Here is a 24,246-nt window from a genome sequence, read left to right on the forward strand (position 1 = left end):
GTTAAAGCTTGAAAGTATGAGGAAATTCCATCCAACTACCTTAACAGAAACAGTGACATTGGCTAAATTTAATTTCCTTGTATTGTTTAAACTTAAGTTGATGCATGCAGGGCAGTTCATTGATAAATATCCAGAGCACCACTAGAACTTTCTTGCCAGCAGTCATCAGACACTGCTTCACTATCCTTAATACTCTTTTTCTTCTAGCTTAGATCTTCAGTCACCTTGGCAACGCAATCATCACAGTTCAAATAGTCATCCGTCCTAATACACTGACACTCCATGGTTTGTTCCTACATTCAATTACAGCATCCATCCTTCCTGATCTCCCTGATAATAGATTACAAAGCCATTTATGTTCAATATGGGAAGAAAAGGAATGCCCGACAGTCTGAGCTAATAAATAATGCAAAAATGACAGATTCACTTAAACCGTACACTAATGGGACAGCCAACAAAACAAAAGCATTCAGCATTCTTTTGGTTCCTCTCAGAAATCAGCATTTTCACTGATGAAACGTCTTATCTGATATTGAGTACAAGAATCAGGAAGTGAGGTGGCAGGAGTACAAAACTTTAGCTAGGATATATTTGGAGTATTGTGCTTGGTTCTGGTCACCCCATTGCAGGGCATAGCTTTAAGGTGAGAGAGGAAAGTCTATGAGGGATGTGTGGGACAAATTACTTTACACGGAAGATGGTAGGTGCCAGGGCACATTGGTAATAAACACCACTCCTGACAGTGACAATCAAGAGGCATTTAGATAAACATAAGAACAAGAAGGGAATGGAGGAATCTGGATCAAGTGCAAGCAGATGGAATTAGTTTCATTTGACATCATGGTTGCCACAATTATCATGGACCAAAGGGCCTATGTTCTGTGTTCCGAATTCTTATTTTCCCTTATAACATAAAGGGAGCCAATCAGCTCATCAAATTGATGCTAACTCTTAAGGCAATGTTATATGTCCTATTTCCCTGTGATCTACTCACTCTTTTGTGCCCATCAACTCAATTGTGGTTCTTCTACCACCTATTGACAACAACCAATTAACTCTCCAACAGCACAGCTTTGGTGTACAGGAGGAAACTGCAGGATCTGAGAGAAAACACATACAGTGATAGAGGGAATGTGCAAACTACACATTGACAACACCCAGGGGCAGGGTCGAATCTGGGCTGCTGGAGGTGTGAAGCAACACCACTGTCTGTTTCACCTATATGCTGCCCTACAAAATTGCCATTCATGAGGTTCATAGGGAAACTTCACTGGCATGTCAGCTAATCCTGTGTTGTCTCCAGTCATTAATTGATACTATAGGCAGCACAGTAGCATAGAATCTAACACAGCACTTTACAATGCCAGCAGTCAATTCCGGCCACAATCTGTCAGGACCATGTCCGTTCTCCCTGTGACATCATAGGTTTCCTCCGGGTGCTTTGGCCTCCTCCCACATTCCAGACATATGAGTTAGGGTTAGCAAATTATGGGCAGGTCATGCCAGCACCAGAAACATGGAGACACTTGCGGCCTTCCCCTAGCACATATTCGGACTGTGTTGGTTGTGGACTCAAATGACTCTGATACTCTGTTTGATATTTCGATGTACATCTGATAAAACTAATCTAATCTAATCTAATCTAACTCCCTTGATTTTGAACATAGAACATAGAAACTTACAGCGTATTACAGGACCTTCGGCTCACAATGTTGTGCCGATCCATGTTATCTCCTCTAGAAACTGCCGAGAATTTCCTTAGTGCATAGCCCTCTATTTTTCTAAGCTCCATGTACCTCTCTAAGAGTCTCCTAAAAGACCCTATTATATCTGCTTCTACCACTGCCACCGGCAGTGCATTCCACGCACCCACCACTCTCCGTGTGAAAAACTTACCCCTGACATCCCCTCCATACCTATTTCCAAGCACCTTAAGACTGTGCCCTCTCATGTTAGCCACTTCATCCCGGGGGAAAAGCCTCTGACTATCCACACGATCAATGCCCTCCGTCATCTGACACACCTCTATCAGGTCACCTCTCATCCTCCGTCGCTCCAAGAAGAAAAAAGCCAAGTTCACTCAACCTATTCTCATAAGGTATGCTCTCTAATCCAGGCAACATCCTTGTAAATCTCCTCTGCACTTTCTCTATAGTATTCACATCCTTCTTGTAGTGAGGTGACCAGAACTGAACACAGTACTCCAAGTGGGGTCTGGCCAAGCTGTAACGTTAGCGCACGGCTCTTGAATTCAATCCCACAATTGATGAATGCCAACACACTTCTTAACAACACTGTCAACCTGCGCAGCAGCTTTGAGTGTCCTGTGAACACGGACCCCATAATCTCTCAGATCCTCCACACTGCCAAGAGCATAACCAGTAAAAGAATTCGAATTATTTTACTTTGTTGCTTATAATCAGAGAGGAATTCATTCCATCTGAATGCCACCTCAGTCACAATCAGTCTCTGCTGGACCTGATGATGCATTGGATCGGCTGCATTCAAATAAACCTGTTCACAGCACCAGTGCTAGTCGATAAATCGCCTTCTCGACAGGAGAACAAACAGTAAAACCACGTAAAGTATGGCACCGGCTAAATATAACAAGATGTGAACTGTTATGTACTAAAGTGTTATGTTTGGGCTTAAACATGGTAATAGATAGAACAAAGTGTGCAGTCTGCCTCAAAACAGTAACACTTGGAGGAATTTAATTTACGTCGTATTCCCTTGTAACCAGCAAGGTTCAATTAATGAGACATCTGTCATGTTGCAGTTGTCTTTGGTCATGACCTTTTGTCACACAAACCAATTCATTAAGACAGTTTGATAGGTTTATTGGTGCATTACTGCCTTGGAACATGTTCCAACATATTTTTCTTCAGATGGTAGATTTTTGCTGCCCATGCTGTTCTTCTTCAGGGTAGAGACTAATGGAGAGATACTTGGCCAAGTCCAAACACTAACCATCATTGATGCCGACAGATCAAGATCTTTCCTGAGATTCTGTACACCTTTTAATAGGCAATCTTTGCAATACCTTTGCAAAAGTCTCCAATCAGTCCATTTTCTTGGGCACAATGAGAAATTATTTCAATAACTGACAGATTCTATGGCTTTTGGGTTTTCCGCTCTCATTTAGCAGAGCAAACTTCATTCATTTCCTTCACAGGCTTTGTGTATTGCTGTTCACAATCTGTGCATTTCACAAGGTCAAGACTATTGGTTCCACATTTGAGCAAAAGCTTCAGTGGGAACCACTGTCCCAGAATCCATTCTTTATTGTAACAATGTGGATGACCTTTATGGGGTAAGTGGTAGCAGGAGTGAATTAATCTGCAGAGCTCTATCCAGAACGGGGTGTGAAATTTTTGTCCCAGCGTCAGTGTCATGGGTGCAAAAGTCAAGTGTATTAATCTCTTCAGCCATCCCTCGGGTCATTAAGAGATTTGCTTCTACTCTGATCTGTGAGTTCGGAGTGATTAATGATTCTTATGTGAAAATGCAAAATCTGCTGTAGGTGGTGGATGTGGACCCTGATGTGATAAGGGGAAAATTGATTTTAGAGATACAGAATGGTAGCAGGCCCTTCCGGCCTAATGAGTCTGCATTGTCTAATTACTGTACACCCATGTGACCATGTGACCATGTGACCATGTGACCTAGTAATCTGTGCACCTTTGGAATGTGGAAGGAAACGAGTGCACCCAAAGGAAATCCATATGGTCACAGGGAGAACATACAAACAGTGGTGAATTGGAACCGAGATGCTGGCGCTGTGATAGTCATAGCCATAATCATACTTTATTGATCCCGAGGGAAATTGGTTTTCGTTACAGTTGCACCATAAATAATTAAATAGTAATAAAAACATAAATAATTAAATAGTAATATGTAAATTATGCCAGGAAATAAGTCCAGGAAATCATGTTGCGCTACCGCTAAACTACCATGCCATCACTATTTGTTTAGAATAATGTGATCTCCATCAATTGCCTGCACTTGACCTCCACATGTTCCTGTCATAGGCACTCAGTGCCCCTTACCTTCTTGGATCCAACAGACTGTCCAGTTTTAGCAATGCCACCAGAGAAAATCTAGCACCAAGCTTCACATTACCTCACTGCTTTCCTCTCACGGACTAGTCACACAGACCACACACATTTTGCTAATCAACAAACATAATTGTTCAGACTAGAAAAAGTGGTTCTGAAAAGAATACAGTTTTTAAATATGCATGTACAGAAACTTAACTTTGCATAAAACCCACTTGCAGATACCTTACGTAGCTGCAATTTGATGTTTCTTCCTCTCAAACCAGATGTAATACTACACCCATGATTTCATCTAAGGTTGAGGCAGGCTGTCATTTTCTGAGCTGGGAAGATTGACCACAGAGAGCTCGCCCTGCACCTTTGCAGAGGTGAACCCAGCTGTCACAGGAACACAAGAAAATAAGAGCAGTGTAGGCCACTTGGCCCCTGAGACATATCCTGACACATTGTATGATCCTGGCTAATGTACCCAAAGCATCACTTCCTCTCGTGCTAGAGATTCTATATCTTCTGCAAGAAGAAGTTCCTTTACATCTCTGTTGTAAGTATCGCATCAACAACTACAGGCAATAACTGAGCCGGTCTGCCAGTGGGAGATAGGAGTGGGGGTGACAGAATATGCAAGAAGAAGACTTCCATTTCCAACTCCCCCCTTGAATGAGCCTTCTCATGGTCGCCTCATTATAGGAAGGGTGTGGAACTTTCAGAGAGATTTACTAGGATGCTGCCTGGATTACAGAGTACGTTTTATGAGGAAAAGTTGAACAAGCTCAGGGTTTGCTCTTTGAAGTGAGTGAGGATGGGAGGTGTACAGTGTGATGAGAGGCACTGATAGTGTGCATAGCCAATGATGACTTTTTCCCAGGTCAGCACTATCTAATATGAGAGGGCTTGCTTTTAATTTTCACTGGACGAAAATATGGGGGGGATGGGAAATGTCAGGTACTTTTGGAACATAGAGAGTGTTAAGTGCTCTGCTGGTCAGGGGAGAGGTTGTGGGAGAGGCAGAGCAGAACTGAACACAACACTCCAAGTGTGATTAAACTAGAGTTTTATAGAGCTGCAAAATTATGTCATGGCTCTTGAACTCAAACCTCAAACCAATATACCATACACTTGCTTAACCACTCTATCAACTTTAAGGGATCTATAGACATGGACCCCGAGATCCTTTTGTTCTTCCACACTGCTAAGAATCCTGCCATTGATCTTGTACTCTTCTTTCAAGATCGACCTTCTAAAATGCTTCATTTCACACTTTCAGGATTCATCTCCATTTGCCACACCTCAGCCCAGCTCTGCATCCTATCAATGTCCCTTTGTAACCTACGACAACCTGCTACACTATTCATACGACAACCAACCATCATGCCAACTGCAAACTTGCTAACCCACCCATCCGCTTCTTCATCCAAGTCATTTATAAAAATCACAAAGAGCAGAGGTCCTAGAACAGACCTCTGCGGAATACCACTACTAAAAACCATCAGTCAAAATACATTCCATTTACCATCACCTCTGCTTTCTGTCGGAAAGCCAATTCCAAATCCGTACAGCCAAGTTTCCCTGAATCCCATGCCTCCTCATTTTCTGAATGAGTCTACCATGGGGAATCTTGTCAAAAGCTTTTCTAATATCCACATACAACACATTCCACCTTCGTCAATTTCCTTTGTTACTTCCCTGAAGAAGTCAATCAGGCTCATGAGGCCAACTTGGCCCTTACAAAGACACACTGGCTATCCCTAATCAAACTATGTTTCTGCAAATGCTCATAAATACTGTCTTTAAGAATCCTCTCCAATAGTTTGTCCACCACTGATGGAGAACTCACTGGATTATAATTCCCAGGATTATCTCTAATAACTTCCTTGAACAAAGGAATAACATTTTCCATTGTCCAATCTTCTGGTACTGCTCCTGGGGCCAGTAAGGGTACAAAGATCACGCAGACTCCTCTACATGCATGAGTACATAGCATGCCTGCCGTGCCTGCCACTAAATGAAATCAAATTATTACGAAGAGGTGACAATGGTCGGAACGTGTTGAATCGTTGTGGATAAAACTAAAGAACTGCAAGAGTAAAAAGACCCTGATTGGAGTTGTACACAGACATTGAACCAGTAGGAAGGATGTGGTCTACAAATTACAAGATTACATTGATGGCTTTGTTACAAAGTTTTCAGGTGATATGAAGATAGGTGGAGAGGCAGGTAGTCTTGAGAAAGTAGAGAGGTTGCAGAAGGACTTAGACAGATTAGGAGAGTGGGCAAAGAAATGGCAGATGGAATATAGTCAACACGCACAAAATGCTGGAGGATCTCAGCAGGCCATGCAGCATTCATGGAAAAAGTACAGTTGACGTTTTGGGCTGAGACCATTCGACAGTCCAGAAACGTCGACCGTACTTCTTCCCATAGATGCTGCCTGGCCTGCTGAGTTCCTCCAGCATTTTGTGTGTGTTGTTTGGATTTCCAGCATCTGCAGATTTTTTTTCTTTTTTGAGATGGAATACAGTGATGGGAAGTGTATGGTCATGCACTTTGGTAGAAGAAATGAAAGGGTTGACTATTTTCAGAATGGAGAGAAAATACAAAAACCTGAGGTACAAAGGGACTTGGGAGTCCTTGTGCAGGATTCCCTAAAGGTTGATTTTCAGGTTGAGTCTGTGGTGAAGAAGGCAAATGTAATGTTAGCATTCATTTCAAGAGGACTAGAATATAAAAGCAAGCATGTAATGTTGAACCTTTATATAGTACTGATGAGGCCTTACTTGGAGTACTATGAGCAGGTTTGGGCCCCTTATCTTAGAATGGATGTGCTAAAGCTGAAGGAGTTCAAAGGGGATTCAAGAAAATGATTCCAGGATTGAATGGCTTGTCATATGAAGAGGGTTTGGTCGCTCTGGGCCTGCATTCACAGGAATTCAGAACAATGAAGAGTGACCTAATTGAAACCTATCCAATGGTGAAATGATTTAACAGAGTCGATGTGGAGAGGATGTTTCCTATGGTGGGAGAGTCTAAGACCAGAGGACACAGCCTCAGAATAGAGCATCTTTTTAGAATGGAGATGAGGAGGAAGTTCTTTTGCCAGAGAATGGTGAATCTGTGGATTTTTTTTTGCACTGGAAGCTGTGGAGGCTACGTATTTATGTATATTTAAGGCAGAGGTTGATAGATTCATGATTGGTCAGAGCATCTTATGGTCTGATTATCTCACACATCCTCTAGCAGCTTCAGGAGTACTGTGCTGTTTAGCATCTCCTAAGGAGGAGCATGGGCCGGCTGGTGGTGTAGTGGCATCAGCACTGGACTTTGAGGCGAATGGTCCTGAATTCTTATCTGGCTGTGTGCCTACTTGGGCAGCAGCAATATCTGCGTGGAAGAAAGGCCTGGGCAATCTGCTTCGGTATCTTGCCTCAAAAACCCTATGGACAACTGCAGTCTCCATAGGGTCGCCCTGAGTCGACATTGACCCTAGGCACTCAACAACAACAACAACAAGGAGAAGCATATACTTCTATCTCTGGCTGAGGAGATCTTGAAGGATACTGCATTCTCTGACGTGGACATTCCAAATGGGTATTGTCTCTGCTTTGGCTTCTGCTCATTTGTAACTGGTGAAGCACCATATGAAAATCTCATTATATCCAGGGTCACAACTTAGACACATTTCTCTGCATTATAAGTACTAATCAAACAATATTTTTTTTTACTTTTGTTACCATGTTTTTGTTTAATTGCATACCAAACCTACTTTTGTTCTAAAATGATATATCCTTCTTGAAATTGCAGGATTTGAACTCCTAAAGAAGCACTATCACCCAGGCCTCCAGGTCCGCTTCACTAACATAACCACAATGCCCCCCCCCACAGTTTTTGTGCAGTCAACTTGAGCCTCACTTTCTTCGTGTTGATTGCAGTTTTCGTTGATTTGCCACCAAAATATATAATCTCCCAGTTGTCCTTACACCTCATGATGCTAGTAGATCCAGAAGCAGACTTGATGTGTTCGCTACTCACTTTACACTCCTCCTTTGGAGTGCAGGCATCTTCAGAGTCCACTAAATATAGTGTGCTCAATGAGACTTACAATATCCAAACTGAAGTAGAACTGTGCATGTAATCAGCATTCCCACATGTCGTAACTAGTCAGAAAGCCCAAAACTAATATGCTAAATAAGCAATTTATTAATAAATAATTCTTTGCCAAGTAAATCAGATTCACCCTTAGCCAGGATGCTGAGATGCCAGCATTCAGTATAGGGAAAAAAAAGAAAAAAGGGAAATGATACATTTGGAGATATTTAGCTTGATTTTTTTTTAAAGAGTGTTTGCTGAGAGTGGGCATCATAAGATACCTTTTAGCTATCCACCTTCCCCTCCCCGCCACCTTTTTATTATTTTGGTACTATATTTTCCCCCTTTCTTTCCAGTCCCAAAACAGAATTTCCATGGGTGCTGCCTGACCTGCTGAGTTCCTCCGGCATGTTGTGTGTGTCGCTCTGTACACTCTCCATTGTTTCAGAATATGCAGCTAAGCTTGAACAGAATGGGAAACTGTGGTTCTGAGCAAAACGCTCAGATCTTGCATTGTTTAACAGAGTTTTATAAAACTGTGATGGATTTGATAGGCTGATGTATGAAGGGCTATTTCACCGATTGTGGGTTCAGTGACACGGGGGTTTCCATAGTCGAGGGAGGAGTGAGGTCTGAATGGTAAAGCAAGGATAATTTCTAACTGGAATAGCTGAGGCAGTGATCAATGTAATTTCTAAGGGAAATCAAATAATTCTTTGAAGCGGGGAAGACATAACAGATGACAAATTATTTTATGTAGTGTGACTCTGTGTGTTGTGTGATGTATTTGCCATATAATGGACCTGACACAGATACACAGTGGGAGTACAACTCACTGGGCACATGCAGAGATGTCTAATGAACTGCAGTGTAGGTTGAACTACACGTATAAAATTCATTTCAGCATCCTAGTCCCATGTATGAGGGACAGTCTTAACTGGAACATTAGACCACAAGACGTAGGAGCAGAATTCAGCCATTCAGTCCATCGAGTCTACTGCACCATTCCATCATGGCTGATTTATTATCCCTCTCAACTCCATTTTTCTGTCTTCTCCCTATTACCTTTGACATTCTTATTAATTAAGGATCTATTAAGCTCTGCTTTAAGTATACCCAATACATGGCCTTCACAGCTACCTATGGCAATGAATTCCACAGATTCACCACCCTCTGGCTGAAGAAATTCTTCCTCATCTCTGTTCTAAAGGGACATCCTTCTATTCCTGACGAAGTCCTGACGGAAGATTCTGGCCCGAAACGTCAACCGATCTTTTCCACGGATGCTGCCCGACCTGCTGAGTTCCTCCAGCGTGTTGTGAGTGTTGCTTTGACCCCAGCATCTGCAGATTATTTTGTGTTTTTTATCCTTCTATTCTGAGGCTGTGCCCTCGGATCCTAAATTTGCCCACCATAGGAAACATCGTCTCCACGTTGACTCTGCCTAGGCCTTTTAATATTTGATTGTTTTCAATGAGATCCTCTCTCATTCTTCTAAACAGCAGCAAATACAGGCCAAGAGCTATCAAACACTCTCATACGTTAACCACGTCATTTATAATGCCAGCACATCCTTTCTTAGATAAGGGGCTCAAAACTGTTCACAATTCTTCAAGTGCAGTCAGACCAATGCCTTAAAAAGTCTCACCATTGCATCCTTGATTACATACATTGTGACCTGCTTCAGTCTTAGGTTGTTTGCACTGTGCAGCCCAAGCTCTCGACCTTCAGGCTGGCTGGCCCTCTTCCATTCCTATACCACTGTTCAGGTCACTCAGAGCTCCCTGGAGCTGTCACACAGTTCAGATATCTGGCCAGCTCTCCCCTGCAGAACACAACGCTATCACAGGTCTGCTTTTCCATCAGTATTCCATTGTGTTTCTGGGCCGAGCCTCAGCTGAGTCTGTGCCCAGTTCCTACTCCACTGCTCCTCACCTGACATATCCCACCCTCCCCATCGTGCAATCGTTTGTCTGAACTCCAGTCCAAAGCATGCAACTGCACTCTCAATTCCTGATGCCCCTTCCCCTGAAGTCTGTCCTCCAGCCTTACACTCTTTTGATGTCCATCTGTAGCTCTCTTCCTCCCCACGTTCCGCAGCATACTCGATTTCTTCTGTCGGCCTGTCGGAGTGTCAGTGTGTGTAAGCTTATTCTACTACACACATGATTCCTTGAGCCTCGTATACAATTGAGTACAATTGTAACATGCTGGTTTACAATGAAGAATTTCCCAGTTTAGGTTTCTTGAAGGAAATTGTCAATGGAACTATCTTTGCATCTTTCTAACAATGGGCCAGCTTAGGACGGTAAACGTTTGTGCTCCTTGTTGTAAGCACAGTGGATTCTCGTTAATTGGGACACATCGGGACCAGTACATTTTGGCCCAATTAAGCGGCTAAGTTTCATGGAAATAGTTTGAAAGGTATTTAAAAAAAGCAAATTACATTTAACTGCATTACAGATTATGTATTTAGATGAAATACAGAACAATTGGAATGCTATCAATACTAGTACAGTACTATAAAATTATGGATTAGTTGCTAATAGTTATTGACGGAGAAATTAATTCAATCAATGCATGCTGCAATGTTCTTTTGATTGACTTCAAATGAAAAAATCCAGTGCACACTTAGTGTGAAAAATGGACATCTTCAACGAATGCATCATTCAAATCTTCATTTTCATTGTAACATTCAAGATGATTGTTGTTACCTTCAAGTTCCTCATTGAATGTAACTGGCTGTATCTGGCACCTCCAAGTCTCAATCCTTGAAACCGCAGTGAGCAGATCAGTCCTGTATTGTCTTACTGTTTATTTTTTGCCAACTATCAGTGATAAAATCACTGCTTGTTGAACACAAGCACGCAGATGATGCTATTTAAACTGTTCACTCCAATCACAGCATAGTGCTCACAAGTGCACAGGAATGAAGCTAGTTAGAAACTGTTCAGCACCAGTCTCCTGTCTCAATTAAGTTGAATAGTGCCCCAAATAAACAAAGGGAATCCCAGTTACTTGTTCGATTACTCTTTGTTCTTTAAGAGTTGTCCCAAATAAGGGGCTGCCCCAATTAAGCAATTAACCGGAATCCTCCATATTCATGTTTTTAAAGTAACTTTAGCAATATGCATTGGATGACTGGGGGCAGATTTTACAATTAGTCATTACTTCCTCTATCTGTGCTAAACATTCCCTAATTCAATTTAAAGTTGTTCATAGAGCACATATGTCCAAAGATAAATTAGCTTGTTTTTATTCTCATATTAATCCCTTTTGTGATAGATGTCCGGGGCAGATAGCCTCTTTAACTCATATGTTTTGGTCTTGTCCTACTCTGGAAACTTTTTGGAGAGATATTTTTAATATTATCTCAAAGGTATTGAATATAGATATCTCTCCTCATCCTATTACTGCTATCTTTGGATTACCTAAAACTTCTAGTAATCTCTCCCCTTCAGCCCGTAGATTGATTGCATTTCTTACTTTAATGGCGAAAAGTTGTATCTTACAACATTGGAAAGAGCTTAATGCTCCAACTACCTTTCTTTGGTTTTCTCAGACGATATTATGCTTAAATTTGGAGAAAATTAGAAGTAATCTTTATGATTCCTCACTTAAATTTGAACAGACCTGGAGATCTTTTATTCAATATTTTCATTTAATGTAATTTTTTTTTCTCTTTTGTTCCATATTTATATTCCTTCTTGCTTTTTTTTAAACTGGTTTTAATGGAGGTCGGGTTTGAGGACGTGATTTTAAGTTCTTTGACTCTACTTGGTTCCAAGTTAGCCCATTGCTTTGCTTTGCTTTTAGTTTAGTTTCACGGTGGGGTTTCTTTTGGGGTTTTTTTCGGGGTTTTTTCCTTTTCTCTATTGATATATATATATATAAAAATTAGTATACTATTACATTACCATATTATTTTTTGTTTAAATTGCACTGTTCGTATCAATTTTTTCTTCTGTATTAATATCTTCTGTAATTTCTAACAGTGTATTAGTGCCTTTATGGTTCACCCTTTGTATACTTATTCAATAAAAAGATTTAAAAAGAAAAGAAAGCAATATGCATGAAAAAAAACATTGATATTAAAATAATTATTTCCTTTACTGCCCACAGCAGTAATGATCACCAAAGATTTATGTGCAGACTTGATTATAGATCCTAAAGATCCATAGCTCCGTAATAAGATTCTTAATTCTAATGATCAAAATACTGCTGAAATCATCTCTCATCTACAAAACACAATGCCAGTGGTATTGATTTCAATGCCATTATAAGGCTGTGATAGTTGTGAAACAGAACACTTCTCCTGTCACAGCCAGAGAGCGTTGGGATGGGCACAAAGACCAAGTGGGAGAGGAGTACTCACGAGTGCAAGCCATTGAGATGGGATCCTTGTCCGCCCTGAAGTAGTTCCTGTCGCAGCTGCAGCACACAGACCCTGCCTCTTGAGCGTGGCTGTGAGGAGGGCACTTGGCACACTTAACATTTCCAGCAAAAGCTTTGTAAAATCCAGGCTTGCAGGCTGACGGGAAAAGAAAAATAGCTTCCATTTACTCATACACCAGAGCATTTAAATCTTGCAATAAAATATAGGTCATCTATCACTGGCAAAACAATTCTTTGCAGTTTGCTGCTGAAGGAAAAGGCATGATATAGGAGAATGCCAAGGCTAAAGAAGGCTTGATAATTTAGGCAGAGAAAATTTACAAGAATATTGCTGGAACTTGAGGAACTGAGTCACAGGGAAAGATTAAACAAGTTAGGGCTTCATTCCCTAGAATGTAGGAAAATGAAGGGGAATTTGATAAAGGTACATAAAATTATCAGGGGTATAGATAGGGTAGCATAAATAGGCTTTTTCCACTGAGGTTGAGTGAGATGATAATTAGAGGTCAGGGGTTAAAAGTGAAAGGTAAAATGTTTAAAGGGAACATGAGGGGGAAACTCCTTCAGTGTGTGTGTGTGTGTGTGTGTGTGTGTGTGTGTGTGTGTGTGTGTGATTGGGTGAAGGGATTTAGAATGTATGTCTAGTGCACATTCTGGAGCAGAGGGTGGCGGTAATGCACCATTAAGCTGGATGCCAACCGCCGTAAAACAAGATACAGACAGACAGACAGAACTCCTTCACTCAGAGGGTGGTGAGAGTGTGGAATGAGCTGCCAGTGGTAGTGATGGATGCCGTTTTGATTTCAACATTTAAGAGAAATTTGGGTAGGTACATTGATGGAAGGGGTCTAGAGGGTCATAGTCCAGTTGCAGACCAATAGGACTAGGCAAAACAACAGTTCAGCATGAACTAGATGGGCCCAATGGCTTATTTCTGTGTGGCAGTGTGCTCTAAGTCAATGCACTATTATGATGTCATATTTAAATTTAATGGCCTTATGGGATGATGTATAAAGTGTGGTAGCTGGGGTGGTCCAGGTCCTATTGTTCTTACGAGCACTAAATCCTGGGATTTGCTCCAAATTCATTATCTGGTGGTGGTTGTCATTGTATTCTTCAAAAATTAATTTCTACTGGAGTTGAGAGAAGCAAATTTTTCAGATCATAGACTGCAGCCATTATTAACACAATGAAATCCTGGTGGATTTCTTCCTGTGTGTTATATTCATTATTTGACTTGAATTTCACCACATTGGGTCTTCTGGAAAACAAGTTCATTTTATTAACATCTCAGTAGAACAAAGGTTTTAATGATAAAACTCCAATTAAAAGGTCCTGAAATATCTGTGGAGATTTGCCTAGTTTATTGTTCTGTTTTGCTCAGAATCCATTTGGTTGGTAGCCCAAAACAAAAATTGAAAATGTGAAACTCATCACAGGTTGCTCAAGACCTGGCTGACCTGAAAGTAAATCCTAGAGTGATAATGAAAGAGAAAATCTAATGGCTTGTCATGTCTATGCTGCTCAACAATGAGCTACCCAATCTAATCTAATATTCCAGCACTAGATCTATGATTAGAACATGATGATAGGCTAATGAGACTAGCTCAGATATTCATCTTGGTCGGCATGGATGAGTTGAGCCAAAGGCCTTTTTCTGTTCTGTATAACTCTGTGAGCCTTAAAGTATGTAATCCAATGCTGGTCAAATGTGTATGTTTTATCACCTTTTCAGGCTTCCAAACCCGTCCTGCTCTCTCTGAATGAGCAAGAAGTTCATGGCCCACTTTGTGAAACACCTACGATGCCAGAACACCGAGGTGGTTGAGCATTACAAATTGTTAGTGTGACTGTGAAGAAAAGGCAGGGTGTGTGCCCAGGAGATTCACTTTGGCTTACAAGTGGAATTGTTTAATTGAATCTAGCTGCCTTGCATTTTTTGAATCACCTTTACAGATAATGTTTTAATTCAATTGCCATCAGGAAATTTTTATCCCCATACTGTAGAAGGACAAAATGGGACAGAGTTTGTCAAATGTGTTTAGGAAAGTTTCCTTAAGACCTTATACAGATTACAGAGGAGGATCGGTTTGCTGTCTTGAGGCAAATCAGTATGGATAAATTCCCAGGGCCTGGCAAGGTGGTTCCTCAGACCCTGTGGGAAATTTTACAAGGATGTTGCCATGACTGGAGGACCTGAGTTATAAGGAAAGATTGAATAGGTTAGAACTTTAATCCCTGGAACATAGACGGTTGTGGGGAGATTTGATAGAGGTATACAGAATTATGAGGGTTAGAGATACGGTAAGTGCAAACAGGCTTTTTCCACTGAGGTTGGGTGAGACAACAACTCTAGGTCATTGGTTAAGTGTGGAAGTTTAAGTGTTTGAGGGGAGCATGAGGAGAATCTTTTCCCTCAGATGGTGGTGAGAGTGTGGAATGAGCTGCCAGCACAAGTGGAGGATGCGATTTTGATTTCAATGTTTAAGAGAAATTTGGATGCATGAGGACTGTGGTGCATGTGCAGACTGATGGGACTAGGCTTGGTACAGACTGGATGGGCCAAGGGGCCTGTTTCTGTGCTATAGCTTTCTATGACTCTAATTACTTATCCTTGAATTATTCGGATAGTTCTGCTCTGAAGCTTTGCTAGTGAGCTTAGGAGAAATTCTAAACACCCCAGAATGTAAAAGTCGAATTGACAGTCTAAAGAGGAATTCTGAGCACTCAGCATACCTGTCACCGGAACAAAATGAAACGACATCTCCAGGAATGCATGGAATAAAGTACCACTTGACATGGGTCACCAGAGGTTACAGCACCATGTCATTCACTTTACGTCACGGCAGCCTGACTTAGGACTGCCTTTACTGGCCTTGCCAGGGAAGAACCTCAGCGTGAATCACAATTACAGGGAACACAGCATCAATGAAAGTCTAGCCTTGGTTTAAAATAAATATACAGTGCCTGGCAGACTGAAGTGTGAACAGCGCTGTTAAAGAAAAGACTGCAATTACATCTATTCAGTGAATTATTCATTTTAATATCCTGGTGCTTTTCGCAGTCTTTGCTTTGTGATTGTCCAGAAGATAAGGGATGTGTGTAATAACTAAGTTCTCTGTTTTATTTTAAGGATGTTTCTTTGAATCCACAACCAAATCTTTTTTTCTTTTCTCTGCTTAAATAAGTATGGCATAGGTGCTGCTATATGCCGCGTGCTTTCTGCTAGGAACCTGGAGAGATGATTCTCAGCCAAAACTCCAAGAAACTTCACACAACACTTCTGCTGCCTGGGCTTCCTTGGCTAAATGAGAGAGTGCCCAGATTTATCTTCATCTGCTACATTCTGAATGACTTTACCATCGTGAAGGCCCAAGCTTTGAACTCTGTCAATCACCGAGAGTACGGGACAGGAGGAGGGTGATCGGGAAGCGAGCAAAATCAGAAATGGTATCCAGCATCAGTACTCAGGTTGGCAAAGCACTTTAACTGTACTGCATCCAAAAGCAGCTCACAGCAGTCTCCCACCCAGCTTTAATACAACCACACCCCCGCAGTACTTATCACTACAGTCATTGCTAATTGCCTTCCTTTAGTTCAACCTTAACCGGTTGTTCTCACTTCTCTGCAAATATAAAAGCCAAGAAAAAGTCACAACAGGAAGTAAACATATCCCACAAATCAGTTCCATCTGTAACTAAAGGATAACAAAATACTTAAGAAACATCTTTGTCTGTCTGCTAATTTTGTTTCTTAACCCATGTGATGCAATACTTGTTTACTCTTTACTAGTGCTGAAGACAGAATGGTGTTGGAGACATTCATATGGGGAATGAATGAGAGCATAAGAGAGAGCTTGGTTGGAGAGTGCACTGACTTGTAAATTGAGCAGCTTGTCCCAGCTATCTGTGTGTGTGCATAAAGTGATTGACATGGAGACAACATCTCCCATGGAGTCAAAGCCACTCTCCGAGTTCGCCTCAGTACTCATCGGGAGAACCAGGTTCAGGTGTAACGTGAGGCCTTGTAACCTACTGTCAACAAAGCATGCATCTCTGAACTCCATTCCTCCAAGGCATATCGCATTTACTTCCACTGACAGCATCTGCTTCCGGTGGTGTTCATAGACACCCTATTCACAGTAGGCATCAGTGACAGGGATTAAAAGGCTGACAAGTGGGCAGGCAGACCCCTGCACTGTGCAAACGCTCGATGCAAGTTGAAGTTGGACTTGACTATGCTCTGCAGCAATGAGCACAATTCAACAGGAATTCAAGCAAAACATTTAGTAGATCAAAAAGAAAATGGGAAAATTATTTTAAGGAACGGAGATAAACGTAGGAGTGTCTAACCCAACAGCATGAGTGCAATGATGCTGTGGGGAACAATAACCCTCATAGATTTACCTCAAACCTGATGGATTGAACATCGATTTCTCCTTCTGGTAATTTTTTTCCCCTCTCCCTCCCCTCTCCTCTATTCCCCACTCTGGCCTTTTACCTTTCCTCACTTGCCTATCACCTTCCCCTTGGTACACTCCTCCTTCCCTTTCTCCTATGGCCCACTTTCCTCTCCTAAGAGATTCCTTCTTCTCCAGCCCTTTATCTTTCCCACCCAACTGGCTTCACCTATTACCTTCTAGCTCGCCTTCTTCCCCAACCCCACCTTTTTATTCTGCTGTCTTTCCCCTTCCATTCCAGTCCTGAAAAAGGGTCTTGGGCCAAAATGACGACTGTTTATTAATTTCTGTGGATGCTGCCAGACTTGCTGAGTTCCTCCAGCATTTTGTGCGTGTTGCTATAAGTTTTGGCAGTTGGAAAGGTTGATGATAAATTGGTACTCTGGGCTTTATTGGTAAAACAGCTATTTTGCCCGTTATCCTGATCACAGAAAGCGGTAAACCAAGCCAAGGAGTGATTGAGCACAGATGGGGGATCTCCTGCTGCCTCTCTGTCCTGCCAGCAACAGACACAACACGTTAGGTGGCAAAACACTACCTGCCTGCCGCTCATTGTGAGCCCTGAGGTGGCGTAGGTAGATGCAGTGTTGTCGTGGTAACTGAGCCGCTGATCTCAGCATATGGCTGGTTACACACGATGCTTAAAAGCATGCCGCCTTAATGAATAAGGCAGTTGCTGATCGTTACACGAAGACTTTTTGTGTAACTCAGTGTGTCAAGGAAATCCTATGGAAATGTGTTGTTGTGTTTTCAGTGTGTTATATCATTAGGATGTCATGAATACTTACTCTCAATATAAAAAATAAGAATTTAGTGAACATTTTATCTTCCCCAAAAGTATTGAATCTTAAGTGCAAACACAAATAACAGTGCAGCTGAGGGTTATTTTTCTAACACGACAGCATAAAAACCCTCCAGGATATAGGAGAAAGAAATAGCTTTACATCAGCTTTAATACTCAGGAGACTCCGAGCACAAAGCTGAACGCAGCAGCTGACACGGGGCCAGGTGGTGTTATTTTCTGTGTGTTGCAGGGAAGGAGAAATCTAAAAGTGGGGAGGGGATGGGTGGAGAGAAGCAGGAAGGAGCGGAAAGCATTCCAAAGACGAATAAAGAGATCAGATTGCTCTGCTCCCCAGGGAAAGGCTTTGTGATTGGTTTCACACTCAGCTCACTTCCTTCAGCTGTTGCCGTTCACAGTGATGCCGAAAGTACGTTACCCTAGACCTTCCTTCCCATTGTGTTCCTTACATAAAATTCATATTTTTACCATCACTGGAGCTCCTACTTGTCCAAAATAGGAACATACAGGCCAAACCTTGTTGGTACTTTGAAATGTTTTTTGATGCATTCAAAAGAGGGGTGACTTGGTAGAGGTGTGTGAGATGGCAAGAGGTATGGATCGAGTGGAAAGCCAGACACTTTTTCTCAGGGTGGAAATGGCTAATAGAAGGGAGCATAACTTTAAGGTAAATGGAGAAAAGTATGAAAGGGGAGTCAGAGGTAGGACTTTTTAACACAGAGAACAGTGAGTACATGGAATGGTCTGCCAGGATTGATGGCAGAGGCAGATACATTAGGGTATTTAAGAAACTCTTAGATAAGCACAGGGATGATAGAAAAATTAAAGACTATGAAGGAGGGAAGGGGTACAGCAACACACACAAAATGCCAGAGGAACTCAGCCGGTCAGGCAGCATCTATGGAAAGGAGTAGAGTCGAAACCCTTCGGCAGGACTGGGAAAAAAAGCTGAAGAGTAGATTTAAAAGGTGGGGGGTGAGGGGAGAGAGAAACATAAAGTGATAGGTGCAACCTGGAGGGAGAGGAATGAAGTAAAGAGCTGGGAAGTTGATTGGTGAGAGAGGCAGAAGGCCACGGAAGAAAGAAAAGGGGGGAGGTGATGGGCGGGCAAGGAGATAAGGTGAGAGAGGAAAAAGGGGATGGGAAATGGTGAGGGGCATTACCGGAAGTTAGAGAAATTAATGTTCATTCCTCCAGGTTGGAGGCCACCCAAATGGAATATGAGGTGTTGTTCCTCCAACCTAAGTGCAGTCTCATCATGACAGTGGAACATATCAAAATGGGAATGGGAAGTGGAATTAAAATGGGTGGCCACTGGGAGATCCCACTTTTACTAGTGGATGGAACGTAGGTGCTCAGCGAAGCGGTCTCCCAGTCTACGTTGTGTCTTACCGATACACAGGAGGCCACACCTGGAGCACCAAACACAGTAAGTGACCCCAACAGACTCATAGCCTCACCTGGAAGGACTGTTTAAGTCTCTGAATGGTAGTGAGGGAGGAAGTGTAGGGGCAGGTGTAGCCCTTGTTCTGCTTTCAAGGATAAGTGCCAGGAGGAAGATTAGTGAGGAGGGACAAATAGACAAGGGAGTTGCATAGGGAGCGATCCTTGCAGAAAGCAGAAGGTGGTGGGGGGGGAAGGGAAAGATGAACTTGGTGCTGGGATTTTTCATATCACCTGGCCTACTGAGTTCCACCGGTATTTTGTGTGTGTTGCTCAGATTTCCAGCATCTGCAGATTTTCTCTTGTTTGTAGAGGGAAGGGTTAGATTGATCTTAGGGTAGGTTGAAAGTTCAGTACAACATTATTGGCCAAAAGGTCTGTATTGTGCTATAATGTTCCATGTTCTATGTTCAAGTACATTCAGTTAGTTAAACCAGTTTATTTTTCCCTTCTTCTTAATGGTACGATGTAACTAAATTCTTCGGGCACATCTTTGGTGACAAGAAGTTAGTACCTGTCATATGCCACTTAACCAATAGTATGTTGGTGACTACATAGAACATAGAATAGTACAGCACAGTACAGGCCCTTCGGCCCACAATGTTGTGCCGACCCTCAGACCCTGCCTCCCATATAAGCTCCCACCTTAAATTCCTCCAAATACCTGTCTCTTAAACTTCACTAGTGTATCTGCTTCCACCACTGACTCAGGCAGTGACTCAGACAAGTGGGCAGTCAAAGTGTTTATGCCCTGTGCCTTAGTCCCAAATTTAAACAGGAAGTTTTAAAATAGGATTTTCATCAGGCATCATTAGTATTGCAAAAACATCACAATGTCACTCGTTCGAATTGTTATTCCTTTGTGAACAAAGCTGATTAACATTGGTGCGTGATAATTTACTAGGCAATAATCCTCTCATATACATAAATGTCACTCTGCAGATGCATCATTTGGTAACAAGAGTCTATAACTGAACAATATACATACCAAGATTAATGAAATAAGTCACTAAATTGTAGAGGTAGTTTAAGTCAGCTCTATAAAGCTGGTCCATTATAACTGAGTACAGAAGCAATAGGCTATTCATTATACATATGTATTATATACATTCTATTGTATCAGTCATATTTCCTTTTGCATATATGATTGGATATCAGAAAAGGACCGATTGGGATTGCATGTGAAGACACTGTAGTGGTTAGCACAACGCTTTATGGTAGTAGCAACCTGGGTCCAATTCCCGCTGCTGCCTGTATGGAGTTTTTACGTTCTCTCTGTGACTACATGTGTTTCCTCTGGGTGCTCTAGTTTCCTCCCACAGTCCAAAGGCATACCGGTTGGTAGGTTAATTGGTCATTGTAAATTGTCCTGTGATTAGGTTAGGATTAAATCGGGGATTACCAGACACTGCAGTTTGAAAGGCCAGAAGGGCTTATTCCATGCTGTATCTCAATGTGTTGGCGCATGGCCAAGTGGTTAAGGCATCGGTCTAGTGATCTGAAGGCCGCTAGTTTGCACCTCAGCTGAGGCAGCGTGTTGTGTCCTTGAGCAAGGCACTTAACCACACATTGCTCTGCGACGACACCGGTGCCAAGCTGTATCAGCCCTAGTGCCCTTCCCTTGGACAACATCGGTGGCATGGAGAGGGGAGACTTGCAGCATGGGCAACTGCCGCTCTTCCATACAACTTTGCCCAGGCCTACACCCTGGAAATCTTCCAAGGTGCAAATCCATGGTCTCTCGAGACTAACGGATGCCTATATCTTAATAAATAAACAAACTTACACCAATTGTTAAGTCACTACAGCTGCTGTGAAGGGTCTCGGGGATTTTTTAAAGTATATGACAATTTATAGCACCATGAAATGCAAGTCAAATTGGAGCCATTTGCAGTAACAAAATGTTGTTACTGACTCATTGAGAAAATATACTACCTCTTCAATATCAACATATTATGATGGTCTCACATTCAAATCCTTGTTTTTTTAAGAGTTGGCTGATTTCAGCACAAATGGCTATGGAAATGCCAGTCTTGGTTATTCAAAAGAAATTGCAAAACCCTGATCAACATGAAAATGATAAACAATGAGAAAATGTTTTATTGAGCTTAATGTCTTATTTGCTCTATTCTTCCTGCCGCAGTTAATGTGTTTGCGTAAATCCTCATTCATATAAGAACAACAGAAATTATAGTGTACAAAACACTTAATGATATACGAAATTCAGCACAAACAGGAAATGAAGTCAATGTTGCATTCAAATTTCTACTTGCAATGAATGTCACCTGACAGAATCTTTTGGGATAAAATTGAAATGTTACATTAAAACTATGCTCCTAAACAGGAATTTTGTCGATCTTTGTGTCCCTATGTTGCTGACTTCTTAAGCCACATCAATTTTAATTCTTGCTCAAATAGTGCTCTGAGCTCTGGCGTCTCTGCCCTAAATCATTCTACCTCTCCATCACTCTTCCCTGCTATATAAGAAACCCCTTAAAGTCGACCCCTTTAAAAATAAGTCTTGACACTTAGCTTGGTTACTCATCTAAAGAACATATGACATGTTACCATCCTAAAGGTGTCATAAAAATGAAATATTTTTGCATATCTTTGTATTTTAACTGAATCTGAAAATATGGAATGTGAAATTGAAAGCATGTTGGACTTTATAACCAACATGAGATGGAATAGAAAAGTTAAAATGTAAATAAAGTTAAGCCAATATCCTATTGTGCTAGTTATGAAAATTAAAGGGACATGGGATATAGCCTTAACTTTATATAAAAGACTTTTTCCATCTTATGTTGATAATAATATCCAACATGCTGTTGGCTTCTCGTTTCATACTTTTGAATTAAGTTTTCAATTACTCTTGGGTCCAATACATTTTCTGTTCCCTATAAAATACAGACAAAAATAAATCTAAACTATATAATTTTATATTATTGAATACTTAAGTTCAGTATTGCAAGTAAACTCACAGGCCAATTTTTCCAGCTTAACTTTTATTTCTTTGAGAAATGAACAAATTAACTCTGGACTGTCCAGTATGCAAATCTATGCCAATAAACAGACTGCTCAGATTTTTGAAGGAGTTCACGTTCTTTCCAATATTTTTATTATTTGTATTAATTTTACATATAAGAATACAGAGTATGGGAAAAATATATATCAATACATTATACTAAATTGCATATAAAGACTCCTTACCCTATATTCATACAGATTAATTAATTCATAACATTGAAATATAGTAATTTTATTATTAAAAAAAAATCTAACCCACTACCAAGACCAAAGCTGATGAGTAAAGGAAAAAAGGAAAAAAAAAATTAGTCATCATCTGTGCTTTAACAGCAAATCAAAGGTTTTGAAAATAATTCAGAAAAGGTCCCCACAATGTTTGAAAGTCTTGGCTAGATTCAGAAATTGAACATCGAATCTTCTCTAAATTTAAACACGACATCACATCACGTAACCATTGGGCGTGTATAGGAATAGGAGGGGCCGCATCTTTCCATTTAAGCAAGAGCGTCCTTCATTTTTGACATAAAAGCCAAAATGTGCAAGTCAGACGACTCCAAAGTAATATCCTTTCCTCCAACAATACCAAATAAAGCGGTCAAAGGATTAGGCTTAAAGTTTACTTTGAAAAGTATCGAGGAAGTTTGAAATACTTCTTTCCAATATTTTCCAAGACTCGGACATGTCCAAAACACTTTACACTGCACACTGTTGGAGCAGCGCTGCCAGGATATAATCAAGGACACGACCCACCCAGCCAAAACACTTTTCATCCCTCTTCCCTCCGGGAGAAGGCTGAGGAGCTTGAAGACACGTACGGCCAGATTTGGGAACAGCTTCCTTCCAACTGTGATAAGGTTGCTGAACGGATCCTGACCCAGATCTGGGCAGTACCCTTCAAATATCTGGACCTGCCTCTCGGTTTTTTTTTGCAATAACTTTCTTTCCCTTTTCTGTTTTCTATTTATGATTTATAATTTCAATTTTTAATATTTACTATCGATTTATACTCCAGGGAGCATGAAGAGCAGAATCAAATATCGCTGTGATGACTGTACGCTCTAGTATCAATTGTTTGGCGACAATAAAGTATAAAGTAAAATATATGAATGAGTGAAGCTTTTCCATTATTACATTTATCACAATACAGAGATATATCTAAGTAAAAACGAGACAACTTATCCTTGGTCATATGGGCCCTATGGACCACTTTAAATTGTAGGAGAGAGTGGTGTGCACATAACAATGAAGTGTTAACCAATTTAAAAATTTGATTGCAAGTTTCCTCAGAAATTGAAGTCTGTAAATCTTGTTCCCAAAGATTTTTAATTTTATCTAAAGGAACACTACTCATTCCCAACAGCATATTATAAATATTAGATATAGATCCATTATAAAAAGGTTTCAAATTAAAAAATACATCTAGTAGATTCTTATCAGGACTTTTAGGAAATGTACTTATTTGAGACCGTAAAAAATCTCTTATTTGTAAGTATCGAAAAAATGAGTTTTGGGTAAACTATATTTAGTTGACAGTTGTTCAAACGAAAAGAGACTTCTCTCTACAAACAAGTTCTGAAAGCATTTAATACCTAATCTATCCCATTCTTTAAAAGCCACATCAATCATAGACGGTTTCAAAAAATAATTAGAAAAAATGGGACTCGAAAGAGAAAATCTCAATAAGCCAAAGTATTTTCGGAATTGCATCCAAATTCTCATAGTGTGTTTAACTACCAGATTATCAGTTAACTTACTCAGAGACAAAGGAAATGAGGATCCAAGAAGAGAAATAATAAAAAATTTAATAACAGAGTTAGCTTCTAAAAAAACCCACATTGGGCAATGCTCACGATTAATGTAATATAACCAAAATGTAAGATTTCTTATATTAACTGCCCAAAAATAAAATCTAAAGTTTGGTAAGGCTAATCCTCCATTCTTTTTATCTTTCTGAGGATGAATTTTATTTAATCTAGAAC

The 24,246-nt window shown here is 40.8% G+C and overlaps 1 protein-coding gene across 2 annotated transcripts in view; it reads right to left on the reverse strand.

Annotated features, from left to right (window-relative positions):
- Positions 1 to 24,246, reverse strand: part of epha3 (eph receptor A3) — a 288,707-nt gene that overhangs the window by 103,228 nt on the left and 161,233 nt on the right. For both annotated transcript variants that reach the window (XM_063050489.1, XM_063050488.1), the window contains exon 4: positions 12,517 to 12,672. In XM_063050489.1, coding sequence (XP_062906559.1) covers positions 12,517 to 12,672 — 156 coding nt within the window. The remainder of the gene's footprint in view (positions 1 to 12,516; positions 12,673 to 24,246) is intronic.

This window comes from Mobula hypostoma, chromosome 6 (assembly GCF_963921235.1).
Source record: "Mobula hypostoma chromosome 6, sMobHyp1.1, whole genome shotgun sequence".
NCBI classification, from domain to species: Eukaryota; Metazoa; Chordata; class Chondrichthyes; order Myliobatiformes; family Myliobatidae; genus Mobula; species Mobula hypostoma.